We start from the raw sequence: 17,559 nt of genomic DNA, 5'->3' as shown, positions 1-17,559 counted from the left end.
GAATCAGAATCGTGAAGGTTTTTTTTTTTTGTTTATTTGTTTTTTTAAGTTATTTTCAACAACTTTCCATGTGCATAGCTAATGAACCCATTTTGTTCTGAAGTTAAGGAAATAATTCACTTTGATGTATTAAACGTTTATTGGTCTCCTTGTGGGAAGGATACTGTATGTAGGAATTATGTTTTTTCTCTGGATCAGCTTTCTTTAGTAAAGATAATTTGAAGGCTGTGCTGTAGGAAAGACAGGCCCTTCTAAACATCACTGTCTTTGCCTACTTCAGTTGCAGCAATACCAATACTACAGTGCAGGACTGCTCTCCACATATGACCCTTTCTATGAGCAGCAACGGCACCTTCTTGGACCCAAAAAAAAGAAATTCAAGGAAGAAAAGAAACTTAAAGGTGAGGATATTGACCTGCCTTCTACCTTTACTCATTCTTAGTTCCAGGTACGTTTGGGCTTTGAACATAATCCATGTAGTAGAAATTTGCTTTATCTGAAAAACCCTAGTCTCCCTTATCCGATTACTAGTTGTGAATAGTATTAAATTTATTTTGTATTTGGTTTATGATCTATTCTAGAATTATGAAGACATGAGAACTATAGATTCTTTGCCAGAGATTTCAGCCAATTAGGTTATTCCTTTTTTTCTTCTACATACTCTCCAAATATTGAAAATGTTCTGGGACAGAAAGAAGTTAGTTATACACAGGGAAGTATGTAGAGTCACCTGAAGTATTTGGAATAAGTTATCATTGTTGCTGTATGTAGTGATTTAAAATAGACACCTCCTGATGATCTTCTGTAGTGCTTGTTTGCACGTTTGCCAGGAAATGTCTTTTCCTCTCTGAGTTCCAAGCAGCTGGAAGTCAGGAAGGAAATAGGAAAGGAAAGTTTTAGACTATCTGTACTAGGCAGATTTTATTCCCCTAAAGGCATGAACTCTGTACAGAAACACTCTTTTCAGCCTTCTTCCCTTATTTCTTCCACATCCTCCTTGTTTATCTCAGTATTTTCTCATCCTTCCACCCTCCCTCTCAAACTAGATTTTTGTTTCATGTGCAGTTTTCTTTTCACAGGTCTCAGTGTCATATCAGTTAATGCATTTTTTTTCTTTCTCTGTTATTTTTCTTTAGTCACCTTACATTGCTACCAAGTAGAAAAGTTTCCTTCCTCTGATCATGACTTGAGCTCATGATACTTCATAAGCCTCCTTTCCTATTGTTGGGTTCAAAAGAAATACAGTTCTTAGGTTCTCTTCTATTTCTCTTTCATGTAAACAGAGGGAGTATCCAGTGTTCTTTTTTGAGGTAGTGTTAGCTTCTTCTTGGAATATTCATGGACCTGAATAGATAAAAGGAGAAACATTGCCAGTCTCAGTGGAATGAGAAAAGAACCTTGATTTTTCTTAAAGTGATGAGGTTGTTTTGGGACTTTCTCCTGTGGAAGGGAAGAAATGCAACCTTCTGAGAGTCTGTTTCCTTTGCAGCTAAGTTGAAAAAAGTGAAGAAAAAAAGACGAAGGGATGAAGAACTTTCCTCTGAAGAATCCCCTCGTCGCCACCACCACCAGACCAAAGTCTTTGCCAAGTTCTCTCATGATGCACCTCCTCCTGGCACCAAGAAGAAGCACTTATCCATTGAGCAGCTCAATGCCCGTCGCAGGAAAGTATGGCTCAGCATTGTGAAAAAGGAACTACCAAAGGTAAGTGAGTGCCTCCAGATAGAATGTTTTCTCTGCCTGCCCTCCAAAGAGAAGCTGTGAGAGGTAGATACCTTCACACGGTTCAGAAAGAAAACTAATCTTTTGGAATTAGGAAAATCCTGAATAGTACTCTCTTCAGTTAACTGATTTTCTAGAATTTGATCAAAATACATGAGATAATTGTTGTGTTATGCTCCTTGGCCAAAAAAATGGAGGGAAACCTCTTTGAGGAATGCAGTTTTCTTACATAAAGAAATAGAGATTTGACAGCAAATTGATAGGTCATAATGCAGGAAATTAAAATAAAATGATGGACGTGTGTTTCTTAGACTTCATAAACATTTGGATGTTACTGAATAATCACAGGTATTAGAAGAAAATGTGAATGATTTAGGAAAAACATGTATAAGCATTCATTTTGCTCTTTTAATTTGCTTGAATGTTTTGATATACTAATTTCAAACTTAAAAGTTGCAGGAATAATGTCCGTATACCCTATTTATTTATTTATTTGTTTATTTATTTATTTATGGCTGTGTCGGGTCTTAGTTGCAGCATGCGGAATCTTTGTTGTGGTGCGCAGGCTCCTCTCTAGTTGTGGCGTGCAGGCTCCAGAGTGCGTGGGCTCTGTAGTTGCTGCACGCGGGCTCTCTAGTCGTGGTGTGTGGGCTTAGTTGCCCCTAGGCATGTGGTATCTTAGTTCCCTGACCAGGGATCGTACCAGCGTCCCTGCTTTGCAAGACCAGTTCTTAACCACTGGACCACCAAGTCCCCTTATACTGTTTACTTAGATTCACCAGTGGTTTGCATTTTACCCAGTTAATTGCTTCATTATAAATTGAGTGCAATCTTAATAGACATATGAACAGGATATTTTATGAATTTAGAGAAGATGATTCTAAACTCAATGTGGAAAAAGTCAGTATGCGAGAATTGCTAGGGAAACAGTAAAAAAAAGCCTTCCCAAACATTAAAACATACTATAAAATCTCTACAATTAGAACAGTATGGTACTGACACATGAATGGGCAGATAGATCAGTAGTACCTTTAATAAATGGTGTTGGGACAACTAGGTAGCCATTTTGTAAAAGATAAAATTAGGTCTGTATCTCACACATATACTCCAAATGGATTTGGCATCTCAGTGTAAAAAAAAGAAATCATACAAATATTAGAATAAAACGACTGCATTTCTATCTAACGTTTGTGTAGGAAAAGAGTTTCTGGCTATGATTCAATATCCAGAGGTAATAAAAAAAATACTCTTAAATTTGGCCACATAAAAATAAATTTTTGCATGACAAAAGACAACTGACAGGGGCTTCCCTGGTGGCGCAGTGGTTGAGAGTCTGCCTGCCGATGCAGGGGACACGGGTTCGTGCCCCGGTCTGGGAAGATCCCACATGCCGCGGAGCGGCTGGGCCCGTGAACCATGGCCGCTGAGCCTGTGCGTCCGGAGCCTGTGCTCCGCAACGGGAGAGGCCACAACGGTGAGAGGCCCGCATACCGCAAAAAAAAAAAAAAAAAAAGACAACTGACAAACCGGGAGATATTATTTTTTTTAATTTTTAATTTTTAAAGTTTATTTTTGGCTGTGTTGGGTCTTTGCTGCTGCATGCGGGCTTTCTCTAGTTGCGGCGAGCGGGGGCTACTCTTTGTTGCGGTGTATGGGCTTCTCGTTTTGCAGAGCACAGGCTCTAGGTGTGCAGGCTTCAGTAGTTGTGGCACACAGGCTTAGTTGCTCCGCTGCATGTGGGATCTTCCCGTACCAGGGCTTGAACCCATGTCCCCGGCATTGGGAGGCGTATTCTTAACCACTGCGCCACCAGGGAAGTCTGCATTATTTACATTGAATACTACAGTCAAAGGGCTGTTACCTCTAATAATATGGAAAGAACTATTAAAAATTGAGGGACAGGGACTTCCCTGGTGGTCCAGTGGGTAAGACTCTGTGCTCCCAATGCAGGGGACTCGGGTTCGATCCCTGGTCGGGGAACTAGATATGCCACACTTAAGAGTTCACATGCCGCAACTAAGAAGCCCACATGCTGCAACTAAAGACCCCACATGCCACAACTAAACATGCCACAACGAAGATCCTGCATGCCTCAACTAAGACCCAGTGCAGCCAAAATAAATAAATATTAAAAAAAAAAAAATGGAGGGACAAATGACCACAGATTCAGTAGACAAATGGGAAAATGTCAAGAATAGACAGTTAGCAAAGAAAGATATAAAAATGGCTCTAAAACATTAAAAAGGTTCAAAGTCTCTCATAATTGGGGTAATACAAATTAAAATAACACTTAGACACTATTTGTCACCTATCACACTGGCAAAAATTTAAAAATATGACAACACATTCTGTTAAGGAGCCTGTGGGGAAGCAGGTGCTCTCATAAATTACTGATAGGAATACAAATTAGGACTGTGTTGTGGGGTAAGTTGGCAACACCTAGCAATCTACAGATGCACTTACCTTTAAAATCAGCACTACCAGTTCTAGGAATCTACCTTAAAGCTAGAGCAACCATACATGAATACATGTAAACAAAGTTATTCATTGTAGCATTATGTGTAATTGCAAAATAACAGAAACAATCTAAATGTTCATACATGGGCCTTGAATTAAACGATGGTAGATCTATCCAGTGGATTATTATACTGCTGTTAAAAATAAAGAATGAAGAAGACCTCCCTGAACTGATTTGAAGTAATTTCGAGGACATACAGTTAAGTGAAAGAGGCAAAACACAAAAAAGTAAGTATACCCTTCATGTAAGAATAAAGGGAATACAAGAAAGTACACAAATATCTGCTCATTCATTCAAAAGAAATTCAAGAAGGATGAAGCAGAAATTAAAGTGATTGATTCCTTATAGAGGGCAAGTGGGAAAAGGGTGGAAAGGAGGGAAGGAATGGGAACAGGGTAGCAAGGATGAGGAGGAAGGAGTCTTTGAGTATATTTTGTATGAGGCTGACTTTTAGAACCATAGTAATGTTTCACAGATTTCTGATATACCTCCAGTATTAAACCAACCAGGATGTGGGTGGAGAGGGAGGTTGGGGGGATGTGTGGTCAAAATGGAATAAAAGTAGGAACAAATGAACTTAACTGTATTAGAAATGAGTAACATGATCAAGTTGCAGGGAATGGGGAAGAAAGAACTCATCTAAGTAACTGAGGAGAACATTATTTTGATTGGATATGTAAGGCTAAAGACTGATGGAACTATGCGTAAATGCCATGATTGACATAGTAGAAGTGTTTCTCATAGGGGAATGAATAGGTTAGCAATTTTGAAACTACTTTATGTGTATACTAGGATTGAACAAATAAGTAAATATATTGTAGATGAGCCAGTTTCTCACTGCTGGAGAAAGAAGTTATAAGTAAGGAGAAGGGGAAAGCTAAAATGAAGCCCATGAAGTTTGACTGGGATCAGAGGTATCAGTATAAATTCATGGTTTCATATATATATATACACACATACAGATAGATAACTGAAATATACTTGGGTGTGTATGCATGGATTAGCATGCATATGTATATTTTTTCTGGTTCTGTTTGCTGAGAGGGCCTAGAAGCAGTGACACCCCAGTAACAATGAAGATACCTGGCAACCAGGTCGTGATTTCTTACTTACTTATTTATGTGTTTTTGGTTGTGTTGCATCTTCGTTGCTGCGAGCGGGCTTATCTAGTTGCGGAGAGCGGGGGCTACTCCTCGTCGCGGTGCGTGGGCTTCTCATTGTAGTGGCTTCTCTTGTCACGGAGCACGGGCTCTAGGTGCGCGGGCTTCAGTAGTTGTGGCACACGGGTTTAGTTGCTCTGTGGCATGTGGGATCTTCCCAGACCAGGGATCGAACCCATGTCACCTGCATTGGCAGGCGGATTTTTAACCACTGCACCACCAGGGAAGTCCCTGGGTCTTGATTTCTAAACAACTTTTATTCTCTAAGAGGGACCAAGGCTCCTTGAAGAAGTACCTTATTCCAGAACTCAGCAGGGAAAATACAAAATGAACCTTGGGGAATTTTCTCACGGTCCAGTGGTTAGGACTTTGTGCTTTCACTGCCGGGGCCCGGGTTCAACCCCTGGTCAGGGAACTAAGATTCCCGCAAGCCGTGCAGGGCAGCCAAAGACAAAATGAAAAACATTTTTAAGTGGTGCCAGAAAGTAAAGAAGTTCTGAAGAAAGATTGGGGGGAGGTGGGGCTTGTCAAAAGAACACAGGAGGCAACCTGAAGGAGTGCCTCATGGCCAAAGTTAGAATAATTTGAGCAACAAAATAAATAAGAATAATACTGGATTTTGACCCATAGAATAAAAGAAATATTTGTCAGTCCATACTGTTATAAGTAAATACTTGAATAGACAAAGTGTAGAAGGAACAACTCTTCCTTTCAGTAGGAATTCCAATTAGAAAGTGTAGAAGGAAAGAAGGAAATAAAATTAGCTTTATGCAAATACCACAGTAATAATTGTTGCAGACTACATCCATTTATGAATGCTAAAATTAGAGGGCAAAAGGTAGAGGAGAAACAGAAGTTGCATAGCTTCAAAACTGGCAGAGTGGACCTTAACCAAATGATCAAAGTAAACATCACTAGTAATATACATTTTGATATCATGAACTCCTTGATGTGATGCACTGAGAGGAGCACATCATCAAAACATCATTTCTCTGGTATTCTTGCCATAGTAAATGATGTCATTCCCATCATGAGGAGACAGCGGAAAACCACACATTTTGGGACACTTTACAGAATAACTGATTGGTGCTTTTCAAAAGTGTCAAGGACATGAAAGAGAAGGATTGAGGAAATGTTACATACAGGAAGAGATTAAGGAGAAGAACAACTAAATGAACGCATTGTGAGATCCTGTGTAGGATCCTGGAACAGTGAAAGGATATTAGTGGAAAAGTTGTTGACATTCAAATAAGATCTATATATAATTTGGTTAATACTTTACTGGTGTTAATTTCCTTGCTTTTTTTTTTTTTTTAAAATTCGTAAGTGTCAAGAAGCATCACTTTTTATTTATTATTTTTTAAAGGGAACTTTAATTAATTTATTTTTGGCTGCATTGGCTCTTTGTTGCTGCATGGGCTTTCTTTAGTTGTGGTGAGTGGGGGCTACTCTGTTGAAGTGCGTGGGCTTCTCATTGCGGTAGATTCTCTTGTGGCAGAGCATGGACTCTAGGCACATGGGCTTCAGTAGTTATGGCGTGCGAGCTTCAGTAGATGTGGCTCACGGGCTTCAGTAGTTGTGGCTCATGGGCTCTAAAGGGCAGTTAATTTCCTTTCTTAATAATTGCACTATGGTTATATAAGTTGCTAAAATTAGGGAAAGCGTGGGTGGGAAGTAGTAAGGGAACTCTACTATTTTTTGCATGTTTTCCATAACTCTAAAGTTAGTTCAGTTTCCTCACACCGTATACAAAAATAAACTCAAACTGGATTCAAGACCTGATAAGATCTGAAACCATGAAACTCCTGGAAGAAAACATAGGCAGAACAACCTTTGACATAAGTTGTAGCAGTATTTCTTTGGATCTGTTTCTTGAGGCAAAAGAAGAAATAAAAGCAAAAGTAAACAAATGGGACCTAGTTAAATGTAAAAGGTTTTGGCCAGCAAGGAAAACCATTTACAGAACAAAAAGATAATGTATAGAATGAGAGAAAATATTTGCAAACGGTATGACTGGCAAAGGATTAATATCCGAAATATATAAACAGCTCATACAACTCAGTATCAAAAAAGCAACCTAATCAGAAAATGGCCAGAAGACTTGAATAGACATTTTTCCAAAGAAGTCATGTAGATGGTTAACAGGTACATGAAAAGATACTCAACATTGCTAATCATCAGAGAAATGCAAATCAAAACAAAAATGAGATATCACCTCACACCTGTCAGAATGGCTGTTAACCAAAAGGACCACAAATAACAAATGTTGGAGAGGATGTGGGGAAGAAGGAACCCTAGCACACTGTTGGTGGGAATGTAAATTGGTATGGAGGTCCCTCAGAAAACTAAAAATAGAACGGTAGTTCCAACTAGAGAAAGCCCGTGCACAGCAACAAAGACCCAGCACAGCCAAAAAATAGATAAATAAATAAATTAACTAAAAATTAAAAAAAAGAAAAAATATGGCAAGAATAATGCAAGGAACTGCCATGTATCTTTTACTTGTATTTAGCACCTGTTTGCCTCATTTTCTTTTGCCATATAAATGCATACTTTTTTCCTCACTCACTTTAAGGGTTAGTTTGAGATTTTGTGCTAAATTTACTCCTAATAATTGTGTGTTTCCGAAGAAAAAGGAAATCATCTAGTGCATAACCACAGTGCAGTATTAAAAATTATTATCTGACCCATAGGTTTTCATATTTCATCACTTGTTTCAATAATGTCCTTTATAGCACTTTCCCCATCCCTGAATCAATCTAGGACTATATGTTGCATTTAATTGTCATGTCTCATTAATCTCCTTTATTCTGAAACAATTCCTTAGCCTTCATCTTTCCTGACATTGTTGTTTTGAAGAGTATATAATTTTGTAGAATATTTTTGAATTTGGGTTTGTGTGATGTTTCCTTGGGATTAGATTTGAATTATGCATTTTTGGCAATATTACTAGAGAGTGATGTGTTCTTGACATACCTCATCAGGAGGCACTTGACACATCTGTCCCTATATTGTGATACTAGCTTTGATCCCTTAGTATGATGGTGCCTCTGCATTGTGCAATTACTTCCCCTCCCTCCATTGCAATTATATTTCTGGAGAGAGAGTATATGTTTGAGCATTCTTTTTTTTTAATTGAGATATAGTTGATTTATAATATTAGTTTCAGGTGTGCAGCATAGTGATTCAAAATTTTTATACATTATACTCCATTTAAAGTTATTATAAAATATTGGCTAAGTTCTCTGTGCTATACAATATATCCTTGTTGCTTATTTATTTATTTTTTATTTTATTTTTTATACATAGTAGTTTGTACCTGTTAATCCCATACCTCTATCTTGTTCCCTCTCTTCCCTCTTCCCGCTAGTAACCACTCGTTTATTCTCTATATCTATGAGACAGTTTCTGGTTTGTTATATTCGTTTGTTTTATTTCTTAGATTCTACATGTAAGTGATAACATACAGTATTTGTCTTTCTCTGACTTATTTCACTAAGCATAATACCCTCTAGGTCCATCCATGTTGTTGCAAATGGTAGAATTTCATTCTTTTTTATGGCTGAGTAATATTACGGTGTGTGTGTGTGTGTGTGTGTGTGTGTGTGTGTGTGTGTGTGTATCACATCTTCTTTATTCATTCATCTGTTGCTGGACCCTTAGGTTGCTTCCATATCTTGGCTATTGTAAATAGTGCTACTATGAACATTGGGGTCCGTGTATCTTTTTGACTTAGTGTTTTCGTTTTCTTTGGATGTATGCCCAGGGGTGGAATTGCTGGACGATATGGTAGTTCTGTTTTTAGTTTTTTGAGGGCCCTCCATACTGTTTTCCATAGTGGCTGTACCAATTTACATTCCCACCAGCAGTGTGCTAGGGTTCCCTTTTTCCATATCCTCTCCAACATTTATTTGTGGTCCTCTTGATGGTAGCCATTCTGACAGGTATGAGGTGATACCTCATTTTTATTTTGACTGAATTTCTATGATAATTAGTGATGTTGAGCACCTTTTCATGTGCCTGTTGACTTTGTATGAACATTCGTGATGGGAAAAGTTACAGAAAAACTTGTTTCATACTTGGTGAAGAGGCTTCAGATGATGCCCTCTGATGATAAGGAATTCAGTGGGAATATTTGAGATTTTTGTCTTTAAAGTGGCAATAGTTGCTCTAGAATTAGAGAAAGTTTTTATTAAAAGCCCTAAAAATTCCCTTAATCAGACAGTCTGAGGTGGGATTATTATAGAAATGGCTTTCAGGCCCTTTGTATAACTTCGCACCCATTGTTTCTTTACAGTCTGGGGGAGATCTCTTTAATAGTCAGAGAGCCACTCAGCTCTGCCTCTTCTTTCCCACATCAAATAAATGGACCATCATGGTTAAAATCAGGTTTCTTTATTGAAGCTAGTTTTTTTTTAACTGAAGTGGTAGACATAATAAGCAGCTTGGGACTTGGTTGTGGGCTGCTGAGTCATATTGTGTTAGGTCTGCCTTGGAATTTTTGTTGAAGAAGATGAGGTCAAGTGGTGGTAAAAATTAAATAATAGTGGCAGTGGGTTTGCCTTGGCTGGAGGTAGGGCTAGAATCACAAACTAAGAAGCTAGTTTACCTTTCTCCTAATGATTTTTGTATCTGAGTGCCCTGCTGTCTCAGCTTCTTTGCATATTGGCCCTAGAAAGCAGTGTTCTAAATCAGGGTGGTGCTAGGATTAGGGTATGTTGTTACATTTTCCTAGTTCACTTCAAGCCTTAAATATAGCTTAAATTCTTTCCAGAAGGATACAGAAGACTCAATTTAAGGCAGATACAACACCAGTTTATTTTTTTTAATGAGGCTTTAGGAGCTTTATGTGTGGTTCTGAGTTGGTACATTTGGGTGACTCTTAGAAGTAACGTATTTTATTTTAATTGAAAGAAGTAATGTATTTTGACTACGCTTGGTTTGGCATTTTATTTTTTAATCTTTGAGGAGATCAGTAAAGTACGGTGCCAGTCTACACAATCGTATTTCAAAAAAGAATCCTAAATGAATTATTGTTTTTAACTATTTTAGGCCAACAAGCAGAAAGCTTCAGCTCGTAACCTGTTTCTCACCAATAGCCGCAAGGTACGATTATATTTCCCATTTTATGTTTTGCTGGAATGTGTTCTTATTATTTAGATCTATGGTTGCTGCTCTTGTCTCTTGTGACCTGTTGATACTTAATCTAATAGTACTTAAGAGAGTTTCTAAATGTTCTCAATCTATTTTCTTTTAACATCTTTATTGGAGTATAATTGCTTTACAATGTTGTGTCAGCTTCTGCAGTATAACAAAGTGAATCAGCTCTATGTATACATATATCCCCATATCTCCTCCCTCTTGCGTCTCCTCCCACCCTCCTTAGCCCACCCCCTAGGTGGTCACAAAGCACCGAACTGATCTCCCTGTGCGATGCGGCTGCTTCCCACTAGCTATCTATTTTATGTTTGGTAGTGTATATATGTCAGTGCTACTCTCTCACTTCGTCCTGGCTTACCCTTCCCCCACCCCGTGTCCTCAAGTCCATTCTCTACGTCTGTGTCTTTTTCTTTTTTTAAAAAAAATCTTTATTAGAGTATAATTGCTTTACAATGGTGTGTCAGTTTCTGCTTTATAACAAAGTGAATCAGGTATACATATACATATGTCCCCATATCTCTTCCCTCTTGCATCTCCCTCCCTCACACCCTCGCTATCCCACCTCTCTAGGTGGTGACGTCTGCGTCTTTATCCCTGTCCTGCCCCTAGGTTCGTTAGAACCTTTTTTTTTAGATTCCATATATATGTGTTAGCATACGGTATTTGTTTCTCTCTTTCTGACTTACTTCACTCTGTATGACAGGCTCTAGGTCCATCCACCTCACTACAAATAACTCAGTTCCATTTCTTTTTCAATCTATTTTAAAAATAAAATTGCTCTTCCTCGCATTTCTGGTTTTCAAATTTTGGGGGTAAGACCATAGCCAACTGCTAATTCCTTGGGCAAATCATGCCGTCATCCTGTGCTCAGTCTCTTCATCTAAGAAATGATGGTATTAATACTTTCCCTTAGAGGGAATTAATGCAACTTTCTTTGGGTATTGTGAGAATTAGATGAGGTAACCTTACTAGTTGTGTTTCCCTGGGCTAGTCACTCATCCTCATTTCCTCATCTATATATAAAATATCAACTTCACAGGGTTTTTGTGGAGAATGAATTAGTTTAATATATGTTAAGCTTAGAATGGTGCCTAGCATATAATAAACACTGACAGCTATTATTATTATTAAAAAATTTTTTTTGGCCATGCCACACGGCTTGTGGGATTTTAGTTCCCCAACCAAGGATTGAACCCCCGGGCCCTTAGCAGTGAGTGTGCAGAGCCCTAACCACTAGACCGCCAGGGAATTCCCGAAAGCTTTTATTATTAACGTGTATGATAATATTTCAAAACTTCCCAGAACATCTTAGGTTACTATACTTTTTTTTCATCTTCTAAGGCAATGTGTCTGTAGATTTCTCATCCCTGATATTACTTTGTGGTCTGGGACTGGCTCACAGGACTGTATAGAGACGTTAATCAGATTAGGGAGAAAGAGATGTGGCCATAGGAGGACTATATGCCCTGAACAGGTTGAGGGATGCTGTGGTTTAGAGTCCAGGGGAGAACTGGCCCTGGTGTTGGTCCTCCTCCAATGTGATAACATTGTTGTCACTTGCAGCTCGCCCACCAATGCATGAAGGAGGTGCGTCGAGCTGCCTTGCAGGCCCAGAAAAACTGTAAGGAGACCTTACCTCGTGCTCGCCGCCTCACCAAGGAAATGCTTCTGTACTGGAAGAAGTATGAGAAGGTGGAGAAGGAACACCGCAAACGTGCAGAGAAGGAAGCCTTGGAGCAGCGGAAGTTGGATGAAGAAATGCGGGAGGTAGGGCAATAGCATGAAATTTTGAAAACCATAATTGCTGCAGCCATATTAAGAGATTGGTTAGCATTTCATAAGTTATAAATCTAACTAATGAAATGGTTGAAAACATATTTTAAGACATAACTTGGTTTTAGTCCAGTAAATCAGTTCTGTTTTTATTCTTTTAGTAAGGCCCTCTCCCTGGCCTTCACCCCTCTTCTGTGCTCACTTCCTCCCTTCTTTTTTTTTTTTTTTTTTAATTTTATTTATTTTTGGCTGTGTTGGGTCTTCGTTGCTGAACGTGGCCTTTCTCTAGTTGCGGCAAGTGGGGGCCACTCTTCGTTGCGGTGCGTGGGCTTCTCATTGCAGTGGCTTCTCTTGTTGCAGAGCACAGGCTCTAGGCGTGCAAGCTTCAGTAGTTGTGACACACGGGCTTTGTTGCTCCGCGGCATGTGGGATCTTCCCAGACCAGGACTTGAACGTGTGTCCCCTGCGTTGGCAGGCGGATTCGTAACCACTGCGCCACCAGGGAAGTCCCCGTTTCCTCTATTCTTTGTAGCCTTATTCTTTTGAATATTTCTGGAGGACACCCTTCCCCAGCCTTCCCCCACAAAAAAAGAAAAGGAATGAAAGAAAAAGAAAACAGCTTAGAGCTTATCTGGGCTTGGTTCCAGATGCTGGCTGTAATTTTGATTTGTTGGAAGATGAGGGCTGGTTGCCAAATTTAGGGCCAGATAGGGACAATGGACAACTAGCTCAGTTTTCTGAGACACCTCCCCCCTCCCCACCTGCTGCCGCCTACTTTTCTGTTTTAACTTTCAGTCAGTTCTCTTGCTAAGCTTGATATCAGCTGAGAGTATTATTCAGGGAAGCAAGAGGAGAGATTAAGAGGACAGAGTTATTATGTTGCCATTGGTAAGCCCATTGGGATGAGTGGAAGGACAGTTGAGGTCTGGAGAAGGAAGGGAATCAGGATTGAATGTTTTCTTTCGGGTATAGGTAGTACTCCTGTCAAAGCAGAGCCGTGGAGACTCTTTGGAGTTCTCTTCCCTCCTGTCTCATGCCTTTGAGGGGGAATATGGATTTTGCCCAGTTCTCTTAAGTCCCTGGGTGACTTGTTTCTTTGCCTGGAAGATAAACATATTATTGAGTTAGTAAACTTTTGATGCTAATGGAAATATTTGCTCACTGAGTTTAGAGGCATTTGAGTTAGTCACAGATCTTGAAGTTTTGAAACTGACTTGGCTTATGATCTAGGTTTGTGAGACATTCTCTCAGTTATGTTGATAGCTAACTGATGAGGCTTTCATCTGTGATTATGTTGACTTATGTGTCTTTTTCTCTGAATTTTTGAATTAAGACATTTTTGATGTATCCTTGTTCCCTTAATTTGCCTTCTTCATTTAGGCACATAGTAGTTGACTTCCTTAAAGTTAAAGAAAATGTTACTTTTTATGGTTTAATTTAGAAAGGTTTTCTTTTAATTTTTGGCTGCACTGTGCCTCTTGCGGGGTCTTAGTTTCCCCACCAGGGAATGAACCCGTGCCCCCTGCAGTGGAAGCACGGAGTCTCAACCACTGGACCACCAGGGAAGTTCCTAGAAAGGTTTTCTTGACAGTACTTTAGCTTTAGAACATGAACATCTGTATCCTTTATGAAAATAAATCAGTTTTCTCTCAAACTCTCAGATTTTTTTTTCTAATCTGAATTTGGCTAAAGTGTTATAAAACCTTAAGGAGAAAGTCTAGTTTTGTGTAGCATACTTTGGGACTTATGTCCTTCCTGGCCATGTTCCTTATTTTATTGTTGTTTTTCTCTTGTGGAGGTGGATCAAGGATAAATCAAGTATACTTCATATGAATTTTATTATAAAATAGTTCATGCAGAATAATGATTCTTTGATTTGGTATTTATTGTGTATGCTGTATTTCATATAATTCAGTCTTTTGAATCATTTGCTTACTCATTTTATTGTTTATCTTGAAGAATTATTTTTACTGACAATGATTATTTTTCTTACTAGGTTATTTCAGAGGCACTTTGAATTTAGCTTTCTCATATTTTAAAAAAAGGTATATGTGCTTGTGATTTTGTATTTGGTCTATATTCGTGTTTTATAGCTATCATTATCACAGATGAACAGTAGGCTGTTTTGGGGAGCATTTTCTTTTTTCATGGGCTTCTTATTCTCATATACCTCCTTCATTGACTTTCAGAATAATTTATAGCTCTTCGTCATTTATTTTGCCTTTCGGTGTTAGAGAAGATTTTTGGACACATTTATGTTTTTAAAAATAATAAAGCTGTACACGTGTATTTATCTCCCAAGTTATTAAGTAAAGCATGTTGTTTGAATTTAGTTGGTATCTCAGTGCCATTAAAGAAAAGTAATACAGTAAAGAAATAAGCATTTTAGACAGAAGCCTAGTGGAAAAAAGATTTTATTTTGTAAAGGAGAGCAAAACATAGGTTATTATTAGGCTATAAATGAAGATTATTCCTTGCTTTTAGTACCACTGACTTAGTTATAGTAAAATTTGTTCATTAACAATTTTTACCTTTCTAAAGGTAAATACTTTGTAAAGGAATTGTTTGCAAACTATGTATAGTGAATTCTGTTGACTACCCTTGTATGTGATTGGTGATTTGACTCTTTTCACTTTCATCTTTTTTCCCCTTTAGGCCAAGAGGCAGCAGCGAAAACTGAACTTCCTCATCACCCAGACAGAGTTGTATGCCCATTTCATGAGTCGCAAGCGAGACATGGGTCACGATGGGATCCAGGAAGAAATCTTAAGGAAACTGGAAGATAGTTCTACACAGAGACAAATTGACATTGGTGGAGGGGTGGTAGTTAACATCACACAGGAGGATTATGGTGAGTCCTGAATCAGGAATGGGAGGAAGGAGATACCCAAAATTTTTTCATATCTCAGGCTATACTCATCATTAATTCTTGAACGTTTTGTCTTGATCAATAGGTAATATTGAGCAAAAGGGGGATTTATTTTATTGGAGTAGGGAAAGTGTGAATGTTTGTATAAAATAAGCATATAAAAAACTTTTATTAAAGAATTTGAAAAGGAAAGGGTGTGGTTATATGATCTTGCAAATTTGGGAATATTTTGTGTGTTGATTTGTTCGTAGAAATAAAAGATATTGTATCAGAAGAATTCAGTGAACATATCTAATTAGAGAAAATCATCTCTCACATAACAGGATTCTTGGTGATGTGAGTAAAGCATGAGAAGAGACTGTTTTGGTATTTTTGTGACCACACAGAGAGGGAGGAATTGGGGTAAAGTTTGAGAGGAAGTTCACAGAGAATAGTGGTCAAGATCATGTTGAGTAAGAATAAGAGAAAATGAGAGTGCTTCAGATTATGTTGGGATTTACACAGTCTCTGTTTCTTCTTTTGGAATCACCTGGTGTAAATATATTACAATTTTGAATCCTCATTGTCTTGCTTTTCCCAGCATCGGCATTGCTTCGTGCAAGAAACGCAGGATTGGGAGACTGGGGCTCAGTCTCCTGGTGGCTTTTGTGAGCTGGCTTTGGCTCCTAGAGACCATGGCAGCCCTCTGCCTCCATTGCCACTTCCAGGTCCTTACCTCTGTCAAGTAATTTGAGCCTTTCTTCTCCCTCACCCTCTGTGAACTTAGGGATAAATAGAATGTGGGCGTCAGGGATCCACATATGCTAGTATAAATTGCATCCTTAAAGGAGATCAGTTAATGAGGTGTTATAATCTACACGTTTCCCTTTTCAGATAGTAACCATTTCAAAGCCCAGGCCCTGAAGAATGCTGAAAATGCTTACCATATTCATCAGGCGCGGGTGAGTCTTAAAAATGAAATGTTGGGCCCTGGAAATACAACTTTTTACTTAGGTGGTCTTCCTTTAATCTTAATCATATTTTCAGTTAAAAACATTAATGGACGTGTACATGTGTATGTGACTGCATTGGGGGTGTGTGTGTCTCTATTTACTTTAGAGTAATACCTGAGGAAAGATGGGAAACGAGCATTCACTTGTCTGAGCTTTAAGAATGTGTTGATTGACGCTAAGACAGTTTGTCTATTTTTTTTCTTCTGTCCTTCCTGGTGATCATGGGTAATATAGAATGAAGTGGATCATGGTTGTTTAGTGAAAAAGTCCACACTGTTGCATGTTAAGAAAGTTATATCATGTATTAAAACTGCTAAGTTAGCACCTTCTTTTACTTTAGTAATAACTTGCTTGTTCATGATATAGTGACATTTAATGAAATCAGAAAGAAACTGCAGTTAGATCAAATTAAGTAAGGAAAATACAGTTTAATATACTGCATAGGAGCCCCTGTGTAACTTTGACAGGGTCCAAATCAAGGATAGAGACAAACTCAACCTATTCCTCACCAACCCCAACCAATCAAACAGGTTTTATATCAAATCTTAGTAAATTCATTGATGAAGCAAGTAATTGTGTAATATGGCTTAGTGCCTGTCTATCAGAAATGTATTCTCAATATAATTGTTAAAATAATTTTAAAATATTAGTAATATACTTTACGCTTGACCCTTGAGTAACTCTGGGAGTTAGGGGTGCCGACCCACCCTGCAGTCAAAAATCTTTGTATAACTTTACAGTCAGCCCTCCATACCTATGGATCCACATCCACATATCCAACCAACCACAGGATCAAGTAGTACTCCTGCACATACTTAGTGAAAAAACTTCACGTATCAGTTGACCCACACAGTTCAAACCCATGTTGTTCAAGAGTCAAGTGTATTATGCTTACATGTAATATATTACATTATATTATCAGAAAGTTTGTTCCAACTAGCACAAGTTAGATATATTGGCATTATGAATTTTATTTGAATTTAATTATTTTCCTCTTATATATTTCTTCTAATATATTTTTATTTTCCAGACAAGGTCATTTGATGAAGATGCAAAAGAAAGTCGAGCAGCTGCCCTACGGGCAGCAAACAAGTCTGGCACTGGGTTTGGGGAGAGTTATAGCCTGGCAAACCCATCTATCCGGGCTGGTGAGGATATTCCACAGCCTACAATTTTTAATGGCAAATTAAAAGGTTATCAGCTGAAAGGCATGAATTGGTTGGCAAATCTCTATGAACAGGTAAATTTTAGAACTATTCATACCCACTCTGTTTTGTTATCTGTTTTCCTAAAGTCGTTGGTTCAGTGTATTGTGAAATGAGCACAAGATAATGTTTTAGATTTCATCCTTTTTAAAAAGCTTTA

At 38.4% G+C, this 17,559-nt stretch overlaps 1 protein-coding gene and 1 long non-coding RNA gene across 4 annotated transcripts in view; both read left to right on the top strand.

The window, feature by feature from the left end:
- LOC113608041 (uncharacterized) overlaps positions 1–17,559 on the top strand; it is a 542,162-nt gene that overhangs the window by 70,289 nt on the left and 454,314 nt on the right. The window lies entirely within an intron of this gene.
- Positions 1–17,559, top strand: part of INO80 (INO80 complex ATPase subunit) — a 131,884-nt gene that overhangs the window by 34,434 nt on the left and 79,891 nt on the right. For all 3 annotated transcript variants that reach the window (XM_027083906.1, XM_027083908.1, XM_027083907.1), the window contains exons 6-12: positions 281–401; positions 1,490–1,704; positions 10,453–10,506; positions 12,124–12,327; positions 14,989–15,184; positions 16,076–16,143; positions 17,225–17,434. In XM_027083906.1, coding sequence (XP_026939707.1) covers positions 281–401; positions 1,490–1,704; positions 10,453–10,506; positions 12,124–12,327; positions 14,989–15,184; positions 16,076–16,143; positions 17,225–17,434 — 1,068 coding nt within the window. The remainder of the gene's footprint in view (positions 1–280; positions 402–1,489; positions 1,705–10,452; positions 10,507–12,123; positions 12,328–14,988; positions 15,185–16,075; positions 16,144–17,224; positions 17,435–17,559) is intronic.

The sequence above is a fragment of the Aethalodelphis obliquidens genome, unplaced genomic scaffold (genome assembly GCF_003676395.1).
Source record: "Aethalodelphis obliquidens isolate GAN/ISIS:26980383/991018 unplaced genomic scaffold, ASM367639v1 scaffold51, whole genome shotgun sequence".
Classification (NCBI taxonomy): Eukaryota; Metazoa; Chordata; class Mammalia; order Artiodactyla; family Delphinidae; genus Aethalodelphis; species Aethalodelphis obliquidens.
This window is presented reverse-complemented; position numbering and strand designations above follow the sequence as displayed.